Source organism: Polypterus senegalus, chromosome 17 (genome assembly GCF_016835505.1).
Source record: "Polypterus senegalus isolate Bchr_013 chromosome 17, ASM1683550v1, whole genome shotgun sequence".
Taxonomy (NCBI): domain Eukaryota; kingdom Metazoa; phylum Chordata; class Cladistia; order Polypteriformes; family Polypteridae; genus Polypterus; species Polypterus senegalus.
The window spans coordinates 19,970,693-19,993,281 of NC_053170.1; the positions used below are offsets into that span (position 1 = coordinate 19,970,693).

The 22,589-nt window shown below is 42.1% G+C and overlaps 1 protein-coding gene across 3 annotated transcripts in view; it reads left to right on the forward strand.

The window, feature by feature from the left end:
- kiaa0319l (KIAA0319-like ortholog) overlaps positions 1-22,589 on the forward strand; it is a 49,299-nt gene that overhangs the window by 14,661 nt on the left and 12,049 nt on the right. For all 3 annotated transcript variants that reach the window (XM_039740814.1, XM_039740813.1, XM_039740815.1), the window contains exons 2-10: positions 2,088-2,223; positions 14,864-15,122; positions 15,399-15,510; positions 15,587-15,839; positions 15,938-16,039; positions 16,128-16,225; positions 16,349-16,436; positions 21,418-21,510; positions 21,668-21,800. In XM_039740814.1, the coding sequence (XP_039596748.1) occupies positions 2,094-2,223; positions 14,864-15,122; positions 15,399-15,510; positions 15,587-15,839; positions 15,938-16,039; positions 16,128-16,225; positions 16,349-16,436; positions 21,418-21,510; positions 21,668-21,800 (1,268 nt within the window). In that variant the 5' untranslated portion in view covers positions 2,088-2,093. The remainder of the gene's footprint in view (positions 1-2,087; positions 2,224-14,863; positions 15,123-15,398; positions 15,511-15,586; positions 15,840-15,937; positions 16,040-16,127; positions 16,226-16,348; positions 16,437-21,417; positions 21,511-21,667; positions 21,801-22,589) is intronic.

A 22,589-nucleotide genomic window follows, 5' to 3' on the forward strand; every position in this document is an offset into this window, starting at 1 on the left:
CCATGGCTTTAATAAATTGGGTTGTTCTGAAGTTAGAAGGGGCTCTGTAGTGAAACAAATTGGGGGTCTATGGTGGTGAGGAGTAGTTAAATAAAAATGGTGTGGCTCAGGCTTTTAGGTGTGGGTGTGGATGTGTGCCGCTGCAGCGCCATGGCAGTCAGGGCGTGCAAGCGCAATCAGCTCAGCCGGTTTCTTCATTGACACTCTGCTGGTCATTAAGCAAAGCACCTGCACCCGTGAAGTGTCAAAGCTCCTGAGTAGGACAGGGTGGGAGAGTGTAAGTAAAAGGGATGGAGATCAGGGAAGAAAGCGTTGATGTGAGATGAAAGGAGTTCTATGGGCTTGACGGAACATTTTGTTAAGGAGTCTGAGTGAGTGCTACAGAGTCTCCGAAACGGCAGCGTTCCTGGCAGGTGCGATAAGGGGAATCCACTGGAGCTGTTTGGAGGTGGGAATTAAAAGACATGGCAGCATCTGTTAGATGGGCAAGACGCCCTGGGAATTGAGGCTGCCACGACTTGGATTGGCTTGGTAAACCACAATTGATGTGTGATGGGTGCATAGCAGTGGCTTCCGGTTGAGGACAAGGCGCCGTTGGAGCTGCAGGCAGTCGCAGTTCGGGTGGTGTGTGGTGCAGTAGAGGTGCACTGAGCTGAACCACAACATCCTGACGAGAAGGTTTTATATCTCTCCACTGTTTTGGATTTTAACCAATTTATTTGAAATATATTTATTTATTGATTTTATCTCTTACAAACTTTTGTTTTTATGGATTTTTAATTTAATGACGAATCTGCACTGCACTCATTTTTTTGTTTGTTTTTTTTCATACTGCCTGTTTTGAATAAAATGCACAATGTACTTTTGCACCATTCCTGTTGTCGTGTGTCCTCATTGCACTACTCCATCCTGGTCATGACTATCGATGACCCGGGTTCAAGAAGACTCCCTGGGGCATCACAGGCGCCTATCCTGTATTACATCAGATGTACCTAATAAAGTGGCCACTGAGTATGTAGTAGGTTTCTATAACTGACAGCGGACAGGTACAGTACAGTCACAACACTCCGGGATGCTGGGTTTGATTCCAGACCTCTCATGTCTACGTGGTGTTTGCATGTTCAGCCAATGCTTAATTTTCCTTCTGTATCCCACAGGCACATGGATTGGTTTGAATGGCACTGTTAAACAGGCCTCTGATAGAATGATGTCCTGTCCTGTCCTGTCCAGGCTTGGTTTGCTACTTTTGGCTGGTGCTGTTGGGGTGGGCTCCAGCTCTACATAAATGTCTACTGCAGGATAAAGTGGGGTTTTGAAAGTGTATGGATGGAAACTAACAGAATATGGCATGTTTACAAAATATAACACTAAATCAGGAGTCACCTGCGGGGCAATAATATAACTATCAAAGCATAATGCTGACAGCCCACCCCACACAGGGGTTACCATCTGTGACGTTCATTTTTTTAGCTCTTTCTTTTAAAAGAAAACAAATATTTAGTGTTGATATAAGAGAAATCTCTAACCCAGTTCAGGTTCATGAGGTGTTGCTAGTGAGTATGGAGGTGTATGTGTGTGGCCGCACTGTTTGATGCGCTGCCTTTGTTTCTGCATAAATTTGGATACAAGATGGATTAGAGTGACGTTACTCAATGACTTTTTGACAACTGAGTTTGTTGAAATAAATTTATATAAACCTGCTCAGTGCCGTGGTCATTGCTGCTGGGTTACATGTACCCAAGTTTCAATTCCCAGGCCTACTCAGCATTTGTGTGGAGTTTGTGACTTCTCCACAAGGGGTTTCCTTCCAGTCCGAAATGTGTCCAGGTTGGATTAATTGGAAATTCTAATGTGGCCTATCAATGTTTAAAACGAAAATGTAATCAAATGTATGCAAAGCCTCCAAAGGTTCAAGGAAGTGCAGGGCGGCTCAGAAATGTGAATGTTTGCATTATTGGAAATGTCTTTGAAGTTTGTTGTTTTTTTTCTTCTTCTTTCACTTGTCTCGCAGGAGTGGGGTGTAGCATTTTATGCCCACAGTGTGTTAGGTGGCCTTTTAACACTTTCTCACTTGTCCTGTTCCACAGGTTCTGATGGAGGTGGCCCACAACTTCAATTGTATGGCAGCCTCCAGGGTCAGCGTCTTCCTCGGTGTGTTCCACATGGCAGCTGCTCGAGCCGTTCTTCTCCTTCTCTGTCTTGGTCTCTTTTTTCTGTCCACAGGTAAGCCTGCCGTTCTAACAGCGAATCTGACATATTTAGGGAGTTATGGGGACAGTTTGTTCTAAAAAAAGTGATATGGGATAGAATGGTTTACTTTCACGATTTCCTAAAGCACTTCAGAAAACTGAAGAGAGAAGAGTGATGTGGGAATGTGGAGCAGCGCAAGAGCTATAGAGACCCATAAGGGAACAGAGGTAATGTGGGGTAGCATGTTGGTACAGTGGTTAGTTCTGATCCACCAGCCTATACTCGGATCCAGATCATGGTCTGTGTGGACTTTGTTTCTTTTCCCTTTCTGTGTTTCTTTTTTTTCCCCCCTCTGGGTTTTGCCAAATATGTGTGTTGTAGGTTGGCAGATGATTCTAAATTGGCCCTGTGTAATTCTGTTTTTGGGTACATGCATGTGTGGATGCCATGATATCCAGGGCTTCCTAACATCTTAAACCTAACTGGCTGTGCTACCTGGCTAAGATGGGTTGAAATCTAAGCAATCAACACAGACCTCAGTGTTAAATTTTACAGTGCCTCATGCAATTCATATGTCTCTGTTACGTGCAGTTTGGTATGCGATTTGTAATAGCAGCATTACAGTTTGTGATGCACCATCTGTTGGAAAGAAAAATGCAATGCATACGTCCATTATATGCCATTTGGTATGGGATTTGTAAAAGCTGCATTAAAGTTTGTGATACGCCATCCATTGGATTGGCAAATTTAATACATATATCTCTGTGATATGCCATTTGGTATGGGATTTGTAAAAGAAGCAGTAATGTTTGTGATATACCATCTGTTAGAATGACATTAAATGCATATGTTTCTGTTATATGCCATTTGGTATGTCAGTCAGTCATTTTCCAACCCGCTATATCCTAACACAGAGTCATGGGGAGCCAATCCCAGCCAACATAGGTCGCAAGGCAGGAACAAATCCCTAGGCAGGGCGCCAGCCTACTGCAGGGCACACACCAAGCACACACTAGGGACAATTTAGGATCGCCAATGCACCTACGCAAACACCCATGCAGACACGAGGAGAACATGCAAACTCCACGCAGGGAGGACCCAGGAAGCGAACCCCGGTCTCCTTACTACGAGGCAGCAGTGCTATTACTGCGCCACTGTGCTGCCCCCATTTAGCATGTGATTTGTAAAATCAGTATTAATGTTTGTGATGTTCCATCTGTTGGAATGAAAAATGCAATGCATATGTTTCTGTCATGCCATTTCATTTGGGATTTGCAAAAGCAGCATTAATATTTCTGATGCACTATCTATTGTAATGACAAATGCAATGCATTTTATTACTAAAAATGTTTGTGATGTGCCATCTGTAGAATGAGAAAAGCAATTCATATGTCTCTTTTATATGCCATTTGGCATGGGATTCATAAAATCAGTGTTAATGTTTGTGATGCGCCATTTGTTGGAATAACAAACACAATGTGTATGGCTCAGTTATATGTTATGGGATTTACAAAAGTAGCATTAATGCTTGTATTGTACCATCTGTTGGATTGACAAATGCAATACACTTTATTGTTAAAAATGTTTGTGATGTGCCTTTTGGAATGACAGAGACATGGCAACCGGACAGACACAGACAGAAACACAGACATCTATACTTTTATTAAGGTGGATGATGTCTGGACAGATTTCTTCCCCCTGGAAGGTTCAATTAAGTTAAGCAGGTTTGAGAATATTATGTGTGCATACAGATAATGAAAGAAAGGGAGGTTAATGCTTTGCCTTGGAGACAGAAGGGTGAAAAAGATGAAAAAGTCATTGATGATGATGATAATAATATTAATGAAAAGTATATTGGGGTAGTCCAGAAATAAACTGGTGACAAGTAAACAATAAAGGGTCACTGGCAAGAGAAATACAACAGTGTGAATAAATTAAAGGCCTAAATCTGAAGTGAACATCAGCAAGGGAAACATAATAAGAAATGTGGAGCATTGTGAGTGAATATTGGAATGCCGTCCATCCATGTATGGACCCACATACTCCAAATTCAAGGTCACGGGCAGCCTAAGGTACAAGCCAGGACCCGAGCATAGGCAAGAGTGCCAGTTCACCACATGGCACAATTATGCACACCTCAGTGCTGGGCTAATGTAGACGTGCTAATTGAGCTGACACACATCTGAGGAGTACTGAGAGAGAGACCCCTACAGAAATGGGCAGATCGTGCCAACCCCAGACACACTGGTCTCTGCTTACCACTGCACTGCCATACAGCCATCAGATCAGTCTTTATTTTTAAATCAAATGACCAGTGCATTTTACTTCATTTAAATGTGATTATTTTTATATTTTAGATGCATTTTTTTTTACCCTGTACATCACTCAGATCTGGTCACATTTCCCCAGGTCAACCTCGGAGTCATTTTCTAATAGAGAAGTTCATTTTTTTTTTACCTTTCCTACGTTGTTTCATTCTTTAAAAAACTTTTTTTGTTTTCTTGAGATACAGCAGAGCTTTGTCAAGCTCCATGAATATCCATACAGATTTCACTTGTAAAGAGAGACCCGTGGCATTTCTTGGGGGAGGTTGGTGAGGTGTCTGCGCACAATGGCCATTTTGTTTGAACCCGAGAACTGAGCTCTTCTGTTCCTGCCTGGTAACCCAAGTGCAGGCTGATGAACTGTTCGGGAAAATGTCGGGACAGTCATGGTTTTTGTTAAAATAACATCTGCAAACTTTTCGGTGAAATGCACCATTTATGAATTAAAATATCTGCTCATGCATGAGGTTGTCGGATACTATCGGTACTGTTAGAGGCATACGCTTTTGTTCAAATAGACAGAAGTTCGTAATCTGCATTTTTTAGGAAAATTAGTCTGAATATGCGGCACGGCACAGAGCTATGCTCCAGTTTCTTTGACAGATTTCTTTGTCACCTCATTACAAACCTGTTTGGCAAAGTATTAACTGTTGTTAGTTACTTTATTTTCAGTTCTAAATCCAATTGTCACTAAAAAAATCTGCAAAAACCAGTTGATCAAAAGTTACAGCCGCAAAAGGCTTCACTCCTAGCTAATGTCAACTGCAGACTACAAATTAATGAAGCCAATCCGGACAAAGTTGTGTCGACACCTCAGCGAGTTGACTGGTAATTACACTGACAGCTAGCAAGTGTACTGGGGGCAGCCCTTTATGATTAGCTACATTTGAACAGGCCCTGTGAGGGATTTAAAGGGACACTCTACCCTGGTGTTACATTTTTTTTTGTTTTATATATGTTACTAGGGGGCTCTGCCCTCTGCTCACTTCGCCTCCAACCCCCTGGGGCAAGCGCCACTATCTCGCGACTGAGCTTCTCAAAGGGCGTTGGGATGCCACTCCATTAGAGAAAGCGAGTGTATTTAACACTTTGAGGGCTGAATATTTTTTCCAAAAAACTCAGTTTTCTGAAAAGTACACAATGCATTAGTTTCACACATAAATCAAGACTGCTGTTGGCACCTGTTCGGCATCCCTGGCAGCAGTGGCTGTGCGGGCGGTTGGGTGGGCTCAATGGCCAGCAGGAATGCATGGCGGCCTGGCTACCTCTTTGTCTTGGCACTGCAGGTGGGCAATGGTGGCAGTCGAAGTGTGATGCAATATGGTTTGTACCTCTTGTCTTCATAAGTAGTGGTCCTCCTAGGTGAACGATACTGTAGTATTTTGCTTTGCACATTTGCTTTAGTCTCTCCAGATGTTGATGCCATTTTAGAGGCTGTTTGCTCTTCACTACTCCTGCACGTCAAATCAACAAAGCTAACTTTCCTTCAACCAAAGAGAGTCGAACTAAAACGTAAGGGCGAGATTTGTCACAGTTTAGAGCCAATTACCATCCTGTACCCCTGAATTTTGACAAAAGTCAACATCAGCCCTGAAAGAGTTAAAAAGTTGGTATACAGAAGAGTATGCAGGGCACGGGAGGAAGACAGTTTGGTCTTTAGTTGTTACAGATAGTTACTTGAGCATTTCACTACAACTGTCTATTTTAAATACCAATGGATAATTAAACACAGTTTTAAGTAAAAAAGTAACAATAGAAGTAAAATGAAATAAAAAGTAAATAGAAATTAAATTACATTAACGCCTCATCAAAAACAATATTATGAATTTATCCTCTAACTTCCATCCATCCAATTTCCAACCCGCTGAATCCAAACACAGGGTCACGGGGGTCTGCTGGAGCCAATCCCAGCCAACACAGGGCACAAGGCAGGATCCAATCCCGGGCAGGGTGCCAGCCCACCGCAGGACACACACTAGGGCCAATTTAGAATCACCAGTCCACCTAACCTGCATGTCTTCGGACTGTGGGAGGAAACCCACGCAGACACGGGGAGAACATGCAAACTCCACGCAGGGAGGACCCGGGAAGCGAACCTGGGTCTCCTAACTGCAAGGCAGCAGCGCTACCACTGCGCCACCGTGCCGCCCTATCCTCTATGTTGCTTTTTTTGCATTTCTATTTGCATATTGTTCAGGATATTTTTCTCTTTTTCATTTATTGGATGATTCTCTTTGTTCTTGATTTTTATTATATTCAGCTCTTTTTTGTCCATTTTCGTTTTTGCGGCACTAATTATCAGTTCTTACCGCTCTTTTTCTATCACGACCTAAAATTTTACCTTCTTAAATAGATAATTTGCTGTTCTACCATTATAACTGACTGCATTGAAGGGCGAGTTAGCATTGAGTGTGTCACTGGGTGGGACGGAGAGAGGATGGGCGCAGTAGGAGCAATGATTGGGCGAGAGGTGTGGAGTGGAGTGGTCAAGGCTGAATAACGCAGACACGACAGAAAACCTTTTTAATATAATAGAGAGGTATACCCCATGGAGTTTGAAGTGACAGCTGAGTAAATTTCATGAAGTTTATGAAATAATAAAAGCCAATGGTGACCAATGTGGTACAACAGCAAACAATGTGAAAACATCCATGAAAAAAAGAAACAATCTCCCGTTACTCATGCATAATCCACATGTCATTTGTCATGCATGCATTTGTTGCTAAAATATTGTCAAATATAAGCTTCTGGAATCCTCTGCACACATCAAAAACAGGAAATCTAATTTATCTTTAACTTTTGTTATCCCTTTTAAGGGAAATTCATTTGGGTTGTGCATCAACAAAAACTTAACATGGACATGTTTAAAAATACAAAGACAAAGAAGGATAAATGCAGTACAAGGAACCACATATACTGTATCTGAATGCCAACATGCATACTTAAATCAAATATACATATAGTGCCAGTGTTTGCCCTGTTTTGTTGCGTTACAATGTGGAGTTAAAATGGAATTTTATTTGGATTTTATGTAATGGACTTCTCAATAAAGTCCAAATTGTTCAAGTGGAATGAAAACAAAACACCTTGTACCTATATATATAAAAAAAAAAGTATAAATTGAAAATTTATGAGTGCGTATGTATTCATCCCCTTTGCTATGAAACCTCTAAATAAGATCTGGTCCATCCAATGGATTTCAGAAGTCACACTATTATTTAATTAGGGTCTACCTGTGTGTCACATGATCTGTTACATGATGTCTTTATACATAGACCAATTGTGAAAAGCCCCTGACTCTGCAACACCACTAAGCAAGCAGCATGAAGACCAAGGAGCACACCAGACATGTCAGATATAAAGCAGTGGAGAAGTACAGATCAGGGTTGGGTTACAAAAAAAAAATCCCAAACTTTGAATACCCCACAGCATACCATTAAATGACTTATAACAAAATTGAAAGAATATGGCACTACTACAAACCTGACAAGAGAAGACCACCCACCAGTGTTGCAGATGGCCAGGATCCATGCCCAGCTGGGATGCAAAGATTACGGACGGACTGGGGGAAGAGAGCAAATTCATGACATTACCTCCCTGCCAGAGCACTAGATGGCAGCCCCTTGCCAAGGGGGATGTACTGGTGCCTCATATGGCAGGAACGACTGAGCCCTTTGTTGTAGCACTTCCACCACACCCTGAAGTGCTGCCGGAAGATCATCACGAGACACCAGGAGCACTTCCAAGTGCTCTATAAATGGAGCCAGCTGTCACTACTCTGGGAGCCAGAGTCAGGAGGAAGAGGTGAAGAAGAGGAACAAGAGAAGAAAAGTACTGTGCTTGATGGTACTGTGATTTGTGCTTAACTGGTGCTTGACTGTACGGTGCTGCTGTGGGAAGCGAAGGGAAAGCACTTGCCCATATGAATAAAAATGTGTATTGTGCTGGAACTTGTGAACTGGTGTCTGCTTGTGTCGGGTTTGGGCGGCTGGAGCATTCCCATCAGGTCACACCAAGCAAGTGGGGCATTAAATCAGTAATGCAACAAAGACACAAAGGATAACACTGAATGAGCTGTAAAGATCCATGGCAGAGAAAGGAGCATCTGTCCATAGGAGCACTTTAAGCCATACACTCCACAGAGCGGGACTTTATGGACGAGTGGCCACAAAAAAGCCCATCACTTAAAGAAAAAAAGGAGAAAACACGTTCAGAGTTTGTGCAACAGCATGTGGCGAGAATGTTCTCTAGGCAGGTGAGGCTAAAATGAGACTTTTTGGCCATCATGGGAGATGGCATGTGTGGGATAAACCCCACATTTCTAATCACCCCAAGAACACCATTCCTACAGTGAAGCATGGTAGTGGCAGCATAGTGCTGTGGGGACAGAAAAATGGTCAGCATTGAAGAAAAAAATGAATGACACTAAATACAGGGTAATTCTTAAGGAAAACCTGTTTCAGTCTGCAAGAGAGTTGAGACTGGGATGAAGATTCACCTTCCAGCAGGACAATGAATGACCCTAAACATACTGCTAAAGCGACACTGGAGGGGTTTAAAGAGAAACATTGAAATGTCTTGGACTGGCCAAGTCAAAGCCCAGACCCCAATCCAACTGAGAATAGATCGTGGGACACCAACGTAACCCATCGAACTTGAAGGAGTTGAAGCAGTTGTGCCTTGACGAATGGGCGACAATCCCAGTGCAGAGATGTGCTAAGCTGATGGAGACATAGACCTGGAGGTTTGCATCAAAAGGTGGCTCTACAAAGTATTAACTCAAGATTTCTATTTGTTTGTCTTAATTATTGTTTGCGTCACACTAAAAAAAATATTTTGGTACCTTCAAAGCGGCAGTCGTGTTATGTAAATCAAAACATACTAACACTGCAAAAATCCATTTTAATTCCAAGGTGGAATGTGACAAAACAAGACAAGCGTGGTGGGGGATGAACACTTTCGCAAGGCGCTGTTTACTAAATAAACTTGACACCCATCTTCACAGTGGCAAGTCAATAATGCCCATGTATTCCAGTTGCCTATTCTCATTAAATTGCCTGCTTGCTCAGGGTACAAATGTTCTCTTATATCTGGATGTTTTTATTCAAAACGGTAAGAATCTGTTTATTGCCACAGAGCTAAAATGACATTTGCAATGTAGTGGGTGTGTGGAGTCATTGAGAACTTGATAGAGCTTTTTAAAAACCATCTCCTCATATTGTACCAGTCCCACCTAAGCTCAAGGCAAGAAATGCTACAATGACAGTTCAGTTAATACTCAAGTTCTTTTGGTAATGGTGAAGCTAGGTTGTTCTGACTTTCTCCTTCCAAAGTGCTTATCCAAGTTGCATGAACTTCATCACGACAACTCCTAATGTGACACGGTAGTGTTTATGGCCCCCATGTGTCTGTATGCACTCCCCACAACGTCTGGATATGCTGTTGATGAGACAGCAGATGGTGTCCTGAGGGGATCTTCTCCCAGACCAAGGCATCAGTGAGCTCCTGGACAGTCTGTGGTGCTACTTGCTGGTGTTGGATACACCGATACATAATGTCCCAGAAGTTCTCTGTTGGATTCAGGTCTGGGGAATGGTTCTGAGGATTTCATCCCAGCACCTAACAGCAGTCCCTCTAAGGATATGCCTCCCATACCACTACCATTACTGAAGAAAAGAAGAAGATGGCACTATCCTGATGACAGAAAAGGTTCAGGTCTCACCTTCATGAGATGATCAGCTAATCAGGGCTCAAGGGCGGTCTTAAAAAGGCAGGCAGCTGGCCACCTCACCAACCATGTCCATGATGACAACAGGTGAGTCGCTTATACCTTTCCGTTTTAGCGTTAATGGAATCCGTCTCTTTAATTTTTTTATTAAATGATGATGCCTGGGCTTAGATCGGCTATTGTCTCACAGTTTCCTTCCTTCCCTTTTCAGTTAAGCAGACAAACCTCTCATTGCCAGCTAACCTGAAAAATTCCTCAAAATCCCACTCACAAACTGTCATCCCTAAAGGCCTTATATGATATTTTTGGTAAACCGCCTAAATTAAAGCTCAAAGTATAAATTTCAAGCATGTGAAAAGTGCGCTTTATTTCAAATCCATTGTGGTGACATACAGAGCCAGAATTATGAAAATTGTGTCATTGTACAAATACTTCTGGACCTAACTGTAGTTGAGCTGGATTACATTTACACCTGCCATTAAAATGCATGTACCATCCATTGCTTTTTGAGTGCCTTGAGCATGGGAAAGGCATTACAGTGGTACCTTGGTATACATCCATCCATCCATTATCCAACCCACTATATCCTAACTACAGGGTCATGGGGGTCTGCTGGAGCCAATCCCAGCCAACACAGGGCGCAAGGCAGGAAACAAACCCCGGGCAGGGCGCCAGCCCACCACAAGGCATGTGCACACACACACACACACACACAGCACACACTAGGGACCATTTAGAATCGCCAATGCACCTAACCAGCATGTCTTTGGACTGTGGGAGGAAACCCACACAGACACGGGGAGAACATGCAAACTCCACGCAGGGAGGACCCGGGAAGCAAACCCAGGTCTCCTAACTGCGAGGCAGCAGCGCTACCAACTGCACCACCATGCCGCCCTTGGTATATGTCCGCTTTGGAATAAGTCCAACTTAGTATACGTCCTGTTTGTACGCAAAAAATGTTGCTTGGAATACGACTCGCATGCTAGAACACCGCGCCCTTGTTTACCTCTTTAGAGACAAAGCCACGACTGTCTATGAATGTCAGTATGCCAGTTGCTAGCATTCGGTGAACAACCCGTGCTATAACTCTGTGAATTTTCACGTAATTTTGTGTTTTTTCGTGTAAATTTGAATTTATTGTTGAAAAGTATGAAGGTGGCATGTGTATCCAGGACATGGCTGCTGCATACCGTATGCCGAGAATGACGGTATCTACGATTGTGAAAAACAAAGACGTTATTAAAAGTAAAGTGAGGTTACATTTTCATTTATTTCATCTAATTGCTTTTGTATTTATGTATTTTAGTATTAGTATAAGCAGTGTTTAAATTATTTTATACAACCCCATCAATGTATAATATGCCAATAACAAGAGGATTTTTTTTCATGGGAACGGATTAATCATTTTCCCTTTATTTCTTATGGGAAAATTTTGTTTGGTACAAGGCAAAGGATCTGGAACGGATCAAGGATGTACAGTATACCGAGGTACCACTGTACTGTATATATTAATATTATTATTGAGTGACAGTGGGCTCAGTGGAAGAAGTAACCAAGCAGTACTTCACATAAATAACCAGACTGGAAGTTGCTAAATTGCATACTGACAAGCCATAGTCTTTTAAAAGAATGTTCTTTGGGCAGATGAGACAAAAACTGAGGCTTTTTAGAAAGTCACATCAGCCGTATGGTCACAGATGAAAAAAAAATTAAGCTTTCAAAGAAAAGAACGCCATACCTGCTGTGAAACATGGAGGAGGGTTGGTTATGTTTTGGGGCCGCTTTGCTGGATCTAGCATAGGCTGCCATGAATCTGTGCTGGGAACAATGAAATCTCAAGACTATCAAGACCTTCTGGAGTGAAATGTCCTGCCCTGTGTCAGAAAGCTCTGCCTCAGTCGCAGGTCATGGATACTCCCAACAGGATAACGACCCAAAACACACAGCTAAAAACACCCAAGAACAGCAAAGAATAAAACAATTGACTGTTCTGAAGTGGCCTTCTGTGAGCCCTGCTTTGGATCCCTTCAGACATCTGTGGAAAGACCTGAAGCATGTAGCCTGGAGAAGACCCCCTTCAACCCTGACCCAGCTGGAGCAGTTTGGGCCAAACTACCTGCAGACAGGTGAAGGGATCTCATGGAGAGCTCCAGGAAATGCTTGTTTGCAGTGATGGCCTCCAAACGTTAAGCAACAAAATGTTGGGTTAAGGGTCCCATCATTTTTGTCCACGTCATTTTCATTTTTTTTTAATTTGAAATATTCTGTTGAATCAAAACTCCAAAGTAAAGTTTTTGTTAAGTATGAAATAAACAATTATGGGTGCCAATGAACTTTGTCAGTTTCAAGTTCTTTCAGAGACATTTGTGGGTTCTTCTTTGTTTGTGGAAAATTGTCCATGTCTGCACATGTCTGTTCTATGCAGGGTACAAATGGAAAAGGTTCAGTTGGAGACCATCTGCCCTGTTTGATGGTGCACATCTGAGCCTTACAGACAGACCCCGCCTGAAGCAGATATTTTCAAATTTTAATATCCTGTTCAGCCAAATACAGATGGTCTTCAGACGTGCAGGAGCTTGGCCTGTAGGCGTTTCTGCCAGTCCTGCACTCTTTCAGTCTGTAGTGACTTAATTTTAGTTTGCACAGTTAGAAGTCATTCAGCCATGTGCACCTCCTTGTCTCCATCACACGCATGAAAACACACACACACACACACACACACCCATGTAATAAACATACTGCACAAGCAGCCTCATGTAAATGGCCACTGCCATTTCATCTGCGAGCAGAAATCTGCAGTGTAACGTTCTCACGTCTTCTTTCTCAATACTGAAAGCATGTAACTATGCGTTTATAGTCATATGGAAAAGTAAGTAATCATTTTTCCTTTGCACCCTCCCCCACCATAACCTATCGTCTATGGGGGTGGAGCAAAAGCTTTAGATTCGTCAAAAATTTCAGTCTCCGGTTTTTGACGGATCTCGATATTTTAGGGTCTCAAAAACATAGATACTCTATGTCGATGATGAGTGTGTGAGTCTGTGTGTGACAGTTTCTAGAGCTAAATTGGCTGGTCAGAAAAATACCAAACTCGAAACATAAGCCTGTTATGAGATGACGATGTGTTGTTTAGTTTTTGCGCCGAATCATGCAAGAGAAAGGCACTCGGGAGGAACCCTCAAATTCTGCAATTATGTATGAATTTTTCTTGTCAATTGCTATAATAATGACCTGTTTTATGATCAGAAAGATCAGCATGAGAGTGGTAAATAATTCCTGAAATGTTATAGAATAGTTTGGGTAACTTGCTTGCCAGGGCACAAAGCCTACTGAGGCTCACATGCAAATTTTTTTTCCTGCATGTGTGGACCGAGTAAGATTTGATCTTCATTTAAACAGTCATTAGATAAAGGTGATTATAAATGGCAAAAAAACAATATGCAGTAATTAATTCCACAATCAATGAACAAATGTGCTGTTTCCATCTGTGGAAAAATGAAGCCCCGTCTTGGCTCTAATAACTGATGTTGCCCCGTCAAGTCGGCATTTCCTCTAACTGCCTAGCAGTTTCTTAACATCGACTGGTTGAGATTTTTCCCACTCCTCCATGCTGAATTCCTTCAGCTGTGTGACATTTGAGGGGTGTCTTGCATGCAAAGACCATTTTAAATCCCGTTGCAGCATCTTGATGAGATTTAGATCCACGGTTTGACTTGGCCATTCCAGAACCCTCCATTTCTTTCTTTTCAGCCATTCCATGGTAGATTTACCGGTATGTTTAGGGTCATTTGCCATGTTGCAAGGTCCACTTTCAGTTGAGCTTCAGTCTTCTGACAGATGGTCTCACATTATCTTCATGCTCTGGCACTATGAAGAATACAGATTCTATTCCATGATGGTGAGCTTCCCAGACCCTAATGCAGAATTATAACCCAAACCACCACCATGCTTTACAGTTGGCATCAGGTTCTTCTGTCTATAGTTTTCACCAAACATGTCTTCTGGTACTGTGGCCAAATAACTTTTTATCTTTACCACATCTGTCCAGAACAAATTGTTCCAGAAGTCCTGGTCTGTGCCTAGGTGTTCAAGGGTAAATATTAATCTTGCCTTGACTCATAGACATAGACATATCAAACCTTCTTTCTGAAGGCCTCATGGAGCTCTTTCAGTTTCAACACAGTGATAACACACACTTCAGCGACAAAGACCTCACCAAACTAAATGTCTGCAGTTTAAATAAGACTGGTTCTTCCAAGGTCCTCCCTAATGATGTTCTAATCATTTGTACCTGATCTGGTGCACCCAAGTCCAATTTATGGTATTTGAGGTAATGATAAATGTATAGGTGGGCTTACTTTTTTCATATCGGATGTTTGCATCAATATTTATTTAAATTATACAATGGACTACAAAATATAAATGTGACTTGATGTTTGTTATATTGTATCTATAGATAAAGGTAATACTGTTTAAATGATGATCAAATGTTGATATGTCTACATATGTTAAAAAAAAACACTTGAAGGGTGTACTTAGTTTTTCACATGACTGTATTTAAGAAAATATGATACCATTTTGGATAAATAAGGACATATCTCCTTTATTTAATCCCTAGATGCAGCATGGTGCCAAGTGAACAGAGCTGTGTTTGGTGCGTCTCTGAGAGGTGGGAACTGGCGACCTCTGTTGTCTCTGAAACTGACACGTGCTAGCGGGAATGGACTGTGCAGCCAGGCTTGCTGTGAGAAACCAGGTTGTGACGCAGCATGGACCCTTAGAGGGCGCTGTGTTCTTTTAGCATGCTTAAATCCAGGACAGTGTGAACCAGAGAGGACATGGCACCAGTACTCCCTGGTGGAAATGGTGTCCCGCAGGTAAGGCTTTTTTTAGTTATACATTGTGAGAGGTGGGAAGTTTAGCATGTTAATTGTATGGCACAAGAGAGCTGGTTCAAACGCCATTTCTGATCTGCCTCATGACCTTCACGAGCAAATCATTTAACTTGCCATGCCCCAGGTCTACAAAATATTGTACATAACTGTAATGAACCCTGATCTTGTGGGGCATCATGGAGATCAACACTATTAGGGTGAATTGAAATCTGTAATAAATGGGATACTTGAAACTAAACAAAAGGCTTCTGTTTGCAGCATGTACAGAAAAGAGGCTTTTCACAATTTTCGTACGGGAGAAAAAAAGATGAAAAGAATGAAGAGAAGTGCCAGCTCATCACGGCCCTCAGCTGCCAAATCTCCTAAAGAGGTGGGTTTCATTCTGAATGCCTGTCAATCTTCTTAATAGGAAAAGCATAACTTGTTGCATCTGTCTGTCCCTATAGGCAGTTCCCTCGCCAAAGCCAACTCGTGTTGTGCTGTCATCCAGTCCTGTAGCCCTTGGTGTGTCAGACAACAGCACACAGCCCCTCCCACCTGGTAGGAGTAAAGAGGATCTTCCAAATCCATTGGATCATAATTCAACTGCGTCAGACTCGGCTGCTGCTGGGCCATTTAGCAACACTAGCACTACCACTGGAGAACCTAATGAAGCCTCATCTCCCACCACTACCCCTGCTGGAGCTACCACTCAGCCAGGTGAGTGATGCTTTCATGAGGCCGCCATGGTGTTTTAGGATTACATGACCTACAGTTCCTGATCTCTAGCTCTGCTTCTCCTTTATCTCTCCATGCAGTCCCTCGGCAACTGGTTGTGTCTGCAGGTGAAAACATTGAGGTCACTTTACCCAAAAATGAAGTGGAACTCAATGCGTATGCACTCCCGGAGCCTACAGAAGGTATGTCCAGCTTGTTGAAATGTATACATTTCTTTGCTGAAATGTAGATCTCTTCTTGGGGCACTCACTCTTAATTGTTTACTTACAGGAATGACGTATACATTTGACTGGCGATTGATCACCCATCCCAAAGATTACAGCGGTGTGATGGAGGGCAAACATGGCAAGGCCCTGAAACTGAGCAAGGTGAGGCAAGCAGAACACGCTAAGCAGTGTCTCTGGGATAACAGGAGCATCTACAGGACCTCGGGGGCATCAGGAGCAGGGCACTGATGGGCTGTTGGGATAATAATCACCTCTCTGTTGCAGCTGACGGAGGGGCTTTATGAGTTCAAAGTGATAGCAGAAGGTGATGGAGCCAGTGGAGAAGGCTTTGTCAACGTAACAGTGAATCCAGGTGGGGCCTCTTGACATCTTAGCTCTATCTTACTACATTGTCATTGTATTACTTGATATGGAGTGAATGTTTTGTTCTTTTTGTGTGTGTGTATTGGTTAAAAGCGTGGACCCCATCAATCTATACATCATAGAGGAATAATCTAAAAATGTTTCATAAATATAAAATCGGAGGCTAGGGATCTGCACTGGCAGACGGGAGATTGCAGGTTCGATTCCCGTAAAACACCAGAAATGACTCTACTCTACTTGAGTAAGGCCCTTAACCTGCAATTGCTTCATCCTGAGTATGACGTTAACCTGTATCCAGCCCTGCAGGCAGGTCCTCCACATTACATGGAATACTTGGGGATTGGCGGTAAGACTGGCACTCCAGCCACTGTAAAAAAAACCTCAAACGCTGTGCCAGTGTGGTGCTGAGGTGTCGCCTGCTGCATTTGGGTCCCAATCCATTTGGTTCCACGTGTGGAGGGTGCGGCAGCACACTCTCAGCTCATACTTCCAACCCCTAATATTTAATAAGGTGGGTGACACAGTGAGCAGAGCTGCTGCCTCACGGATCCAGTGTCCTAACTTTGAATCCTGTCATTGTTGTTGTCCCCATCGAGCCCGCACATTCTCTGCTTGATTGCATGGATTACCTCCAGCTACTCTGGTTTTCTTCCCACATCCCCAAAGATGCACCGGTTAGATTAACCCTGTGATTCCAAGTTGGCCCTATGCGACTGGGGATGCGTGCGTGAGTGGGCCTTGCAGTGGACTGAACCTGTCCAGCACTCTTTCCTTTTTTTATTGTCTTCTTAGTGTTATCTTTACCTTTGGTGGGGGGAAAAAAACAAGTCATAAATGTTGAATTTTTTTCAAGAAAAAAATGTTATTACGTGTAATGGAAACATGTAGATATCAAAACATCATAATAAATACAGTAGGAAAGGTCTGCCTGATGTCCACTGCTGCACTGATGCAGATTTAGCATACATCCTTCATGTGATATGTTTTTGAGACAGTCACCAACACACAGCCCAATTTCTCAGTCGAGACAGTAGAAGCATGTTTCTTTGTATACTTTTCATATTTTTTCTGTTGCTTGTGTATGCGAGTTTAGAACATCAGTACCTGACCCACACAATTGATGCACCCATTGTGTTATTTTAGGTTACCACAACAAAACTCTTAGTGACTTCCATGACATGAATGACACTTGCTGCATTGTGAACAGTGCTTAAGGGGCTAACGTCTTTCTTGTCTTTCTTCATGTTTTCAGTCATTTTGCCTTTCTGCACCATGTTGAGTCTTCAAGTGACCGAATTCACCAGGCATATCACGGCGGTTCACTAACCTTATTGGCATCTGATGACCGATTCACATTGCCATCACTAATGGTTCAGTTTCAGCTTCTAAATCTGGCTTTACAGCGTCTTATTTACACACCATTGTGTTTTATTTGAAGGATCCACCCTAGTCATGAATATTGATTAGTTACCTTAGAGTTACTGTAAAGTGTCAGAACAGATAGAAAATTCATGATTCTTTTGCATCATGATGTTATTTCATCCACTAGATGGCAGCAGATCATTACACGTCATCCTGAGTCGGGCTTAACAATATTTACATAGAATTCTGAGCCCAGGGTTAACGCCAAGGAGGTTAAATAAAGATATTAATGCATGCAACCTACATATATGTACTATATAATAAAACACTAAAGTCTGTGTGTCCAGTCCCTCAGAGCAATCTGATTGGTCAGTTTGGCTTGACATGTGACATGACAAAAGTGGCGAAGTGAGACACTTGAGGAGGAGTAAAGGCACACTCATGCGAGAGTCACCTTCAAAGGTGGAAAATTAAAAAAAAAATTAAAAATAAAAAAAAAAGAATAAAAGTATCAAAAACTATAAAACGAAAAGGAGGCAAGAAAGGCAGCTCAAAAATAATGACAATAATGAGTCTGAGAAGCAGGCTTTATGGGAACAGCAGTGAAGAGATGTTCACAAATACAGAGAAAATATGCTGAAGGTGCATATGAAACAAGAGATAGCAAAGATTTTTAAGTTATTCTATTACTTGCCCTTGACAGGCAGTGTGGCTAGTTACTTTATAACGTATTAAACAAGGCAAGTTAATTTAAAATAATTTAATATTGGGCACAAAGCCAGAGCCAGGCCAGAAAATGTTGCCAGTCTGTTGAATGGCCCACTTGTGCACATGCCCACACTTTCACAATAACTCGGGGACAGTTTACAGTTGCTGATTAAAATAAGATGCATGGTACATGGGAGGAAAGGTGCACTGTGTTTAAAACATCCTTTTAATTTTGATAGCAGCAACACAATCTTTAGCTTTAATGGCAACGTCCAAACATTTCTATCCTTACTAACCAGTCTGTTATATCAGCTTTGAGGATTTGTTTGGCCGTTCTTCATTACAAAACTGTCTTAACTGCCCCATTCTTAGAGGGTATTGGATTGCCATGGACTCGCACCACAAAGCATCTCAGTCTGATGGTTTGTATTGTGGTGAACTGCTGGTGGTCTCCCACAGATCTCCAACATCTGGCTCAGAAGTGGCGTCCTTGCAGCAGGAGCTGATAGACGAGCTCCTCTGATCTGGCCTGCAAACTTTGAAAATGCTGGACTGTGTTTGTTTTTTGTACCCATGTCGGCTACCCAGCTAGTTATCTTAAAAGTAAAATGCTACATTAATGCCAGTTTAACAAAAATATAATAAAATTGTTCAAAGCGCAATCCACCTGTTGTTGATTTCCAAAAAGTTGAGTAAATATATGATATACTGTGCACTTAACTATGTAACTCAGTGGATGTTTTGTGTGGCTTCAGGAAAATAAAATCCAACTCTTGCACAAGTAGCGGATAAGGCAGAAGTCTGAATGAAAACTGCGAGAGGTACACTAAAAGTGCCAGAAACCAAAGAATTAAGCTTCTGTGAACAAAGTCTTCCTTCATTCTAAAAACACGCCAATTACTCTAGAACATTAAAAGCACCTCCCCAAAACTGAGACGCAGCTATACCAGTGCATTAATGCACCGGAGACGGTGAATGGGCCATTTACCACTACATCATGAATTTTATTCACCATTCACACCAGCGGCTGTGGGACATCTGTTGGTGAAGAAAGATTCACTGATCTTGACTTTGCTGACGATGCTGTGATCTTCACAGAGCCAAAAGAGTGTCTGGGCTTGCAAGTGTCCTTAATAAAAAATAAAATCCAGGCCTTTAATGACCACTTGGGCACAGCCATCAGCAGTGTGTCTGTCGGTGGAGAAAGTGTTGACCTTGTCGAGAGGTTTACATACCTTGGCAGTGACATTCATGTCTCTTGTGACTCTTCCTATGAAGTCAGTAGACAGGTTGGGAGAGCATAGGGGTCATGATGTCCCTGGAAAGGGGCGTGTGGCACCTTCAATATCTTTGCAAAAGAACAAAGGTCCAGGTCTTTACAGTCCTGGTGCTTCCTGTTTTGCAATATGGCTATAAGGTGAGCTGAGACGAAGACTGGACTTCTTCAGTACTGTGTCTCATTGGAGAATCCTTGGGTACTGCTGGTTTGACTTTGTGGCCTCATCTACTCAGTTGGAACTTCCTCTTAACAAAGAAATCTAACTTGTAGAGACATAAAATTTGATGCTTATTCTTTAATATAAGTATATTACTATTGATTACCTGTCTGGATTAAGAGTCAATTCTCACCCCCTTATACACTTTATGACCAAATTTATGAGGACACCCCTCCAAATGATGGAGTTGTTCAGGTGTTTCATTGTGATTGGGTGCATAAAAATCAGCACACAGCCATGCAGTGCCCTTTGGGTAGTAGAATAAGTCGTACTGAACAGCTCAGCGACCTTAAATGTGGCACTGTCCTAGGATATCACATTAGTAACAAGTCAGTATGTGAAATTTCTGCTCTGCTCAATTTGCCCTGCTCAGCTGAAAGTGTTATTACTGTGAAGAGAAAGAGTTGAGGAGCAACAATAGTCAGCCACAAATAATGGTAGACCACTCAAACTCACAGAGTGGTTCAGCCAAATGCCACTATTTATAGACCATTAAAATCGCCTGTCCTTCACAGCGTCACTTGCAGCAGGGTTCCAGAATGTGCAGTAGGAGCTTCATAAAATGGGGTTCTATGGCCAATCCTAAGATCAACATGTACAATGCCAAGTGTTGTGTGGAGTAATGCATGCCACCATTGGACACAAACAGTGGAAACATGTCCTCTGGAGTGATAAATTAGGCTTCACTATCGATCAGTCTGATGAACGACTCTTTGAGTTTAGCAGCTGCCAAGAGAACCGCTACCTTACGGCCTGCATAAAGTCTACTGTAAGGTTTGGTGGAGGAGGCATAATGGCAGGTGTTTGGACTTGGCTTCTTGGTTCTAGTAAAGGGTCCTGTTAATGTTACAGCAGACAGACACACTTGTAGACAATTGTGCACTTGTGAAGACCATTTTCTCCTCCAGCATGATTGTGCACAAAGCCAGGTCCATAAAGAGATAGTGGAACTCAAGTGGCCTGCACAGAGCCCTGACCTCAACCCTACAGAGCACCTTTGGGTGAAAGGAAATGGCACTATTGGTTCCTTACCTCTTTGGAGTGAATGGGCACAAATTCCCACAACCACACTCCAGAATTTTGTGGAAAGAGAAGGGTGGGAGGCTGTTCTAGACACAAAGGCGCACACCAACCTTACATTAATGCCTATAGTTTTGGAATGGGATCACCAATAAGCTCATATAGGTGTGATGGTCAGTTGTTCACAAACATTTGGCCATGTAGTGTCTGTATGAATATGCTCTGTGACAGACTGCTGTCTTGCCCAGGTTTGTTTTGCCTTTCACCCATTAATATAGGAGCAAGTTATGACCCCTCACAACCTTCTTTTGTAAAAACTGAATGCAAACATTTCTTCAATGGATGAATACATTTCAATATAGAACTTTTTATCTCATCTTTCAGAGCCACGAGTAAATCAGCCTCCCAAAGCTGTCGTCTCACCCAAGTTTCAGGAAATCTCTCTGCCCACCAGCTCGACAGTGATCGATGGCAGTCGTGAGTGACAGCATTTTGTTATTTCCTTTTATCCACAGTTCTCTGGTTGCTGTTGATCAACTATCTTGCATTCGCCTCTGTTAAAATTTTTTTTAAACAATTAAAGTAATTGGTTTGCCAATTGGAAGTCTCATTTTGTTCTCTTTTTCTCACTCAGAGAGTACTGACGATGACAAGATAGTATCCTACCACTGGGAAGAAGTAAAGGGTCCACTCAGGGAAGAAAAGGTCTCTGCAGAAACACCTATCCTCGAGCTGGTCAAACTAGTGCCAGGCAACTACACTTTCAGGTATTGTTACTTCTCTGATAGCTAACATGCCTTTGCTTATTTGATTCTGTGCTCAATGTCAATATTGGGACAAACTTAAAAGCAGAATGTCCCCAAGCAGAAAGCAGCATCTTAGCATTGTGCTGGTGGGAACATCTCCAGTGTGAAGATTCAGTTAATCTAAGGCAGTAATAACAGAATTAGGTGGAAATACCAATAATTATTACTCTTCCTCCAACTGTCTCACACATTATTCTCTACAAACTCATGTGTTTCCTAACATGTACAGTGCCCGCCATAGTGTTTTGGACAAAGACACATTTTTCCTTGATTTACTCCTCCAGTTTAAAATTATGAATCAAACAATGCAGAGATGATTAAAGTTGATATTACAGACTTTCATTTAAGGGGATTTGCATGCATTTCAGTCATTCCATGTGTAAATGACAACACTTTTTCTACATGGTCTGCCACTGTAAGAGTCATTTGTCAGTCAGTCAGTTAGGTTAAGCTGATAGAAGTATTTTCTTAGTTATGTTAAAATGTATGCCTATAAGGCACATAGTCAATGGGAGGTTGTATTATAACTCCCACAAGCTAAATTATAAATGGAACATTCTAATTATTTCTTATCCCTCTGACCTCTAGTTCTGGTTTATGGTCTGCCTTGCAGTTGGTAAGGCATGAAGGGCAAACAGTTTCAAACAGTATATACAGAACACACTAAATGAACTAAGTGAAGCCTATGTAAGTTTGCCATTGAGAAATGTCACAACTTGCAAATACAGAAAGTAACTAAAGTTTAACACG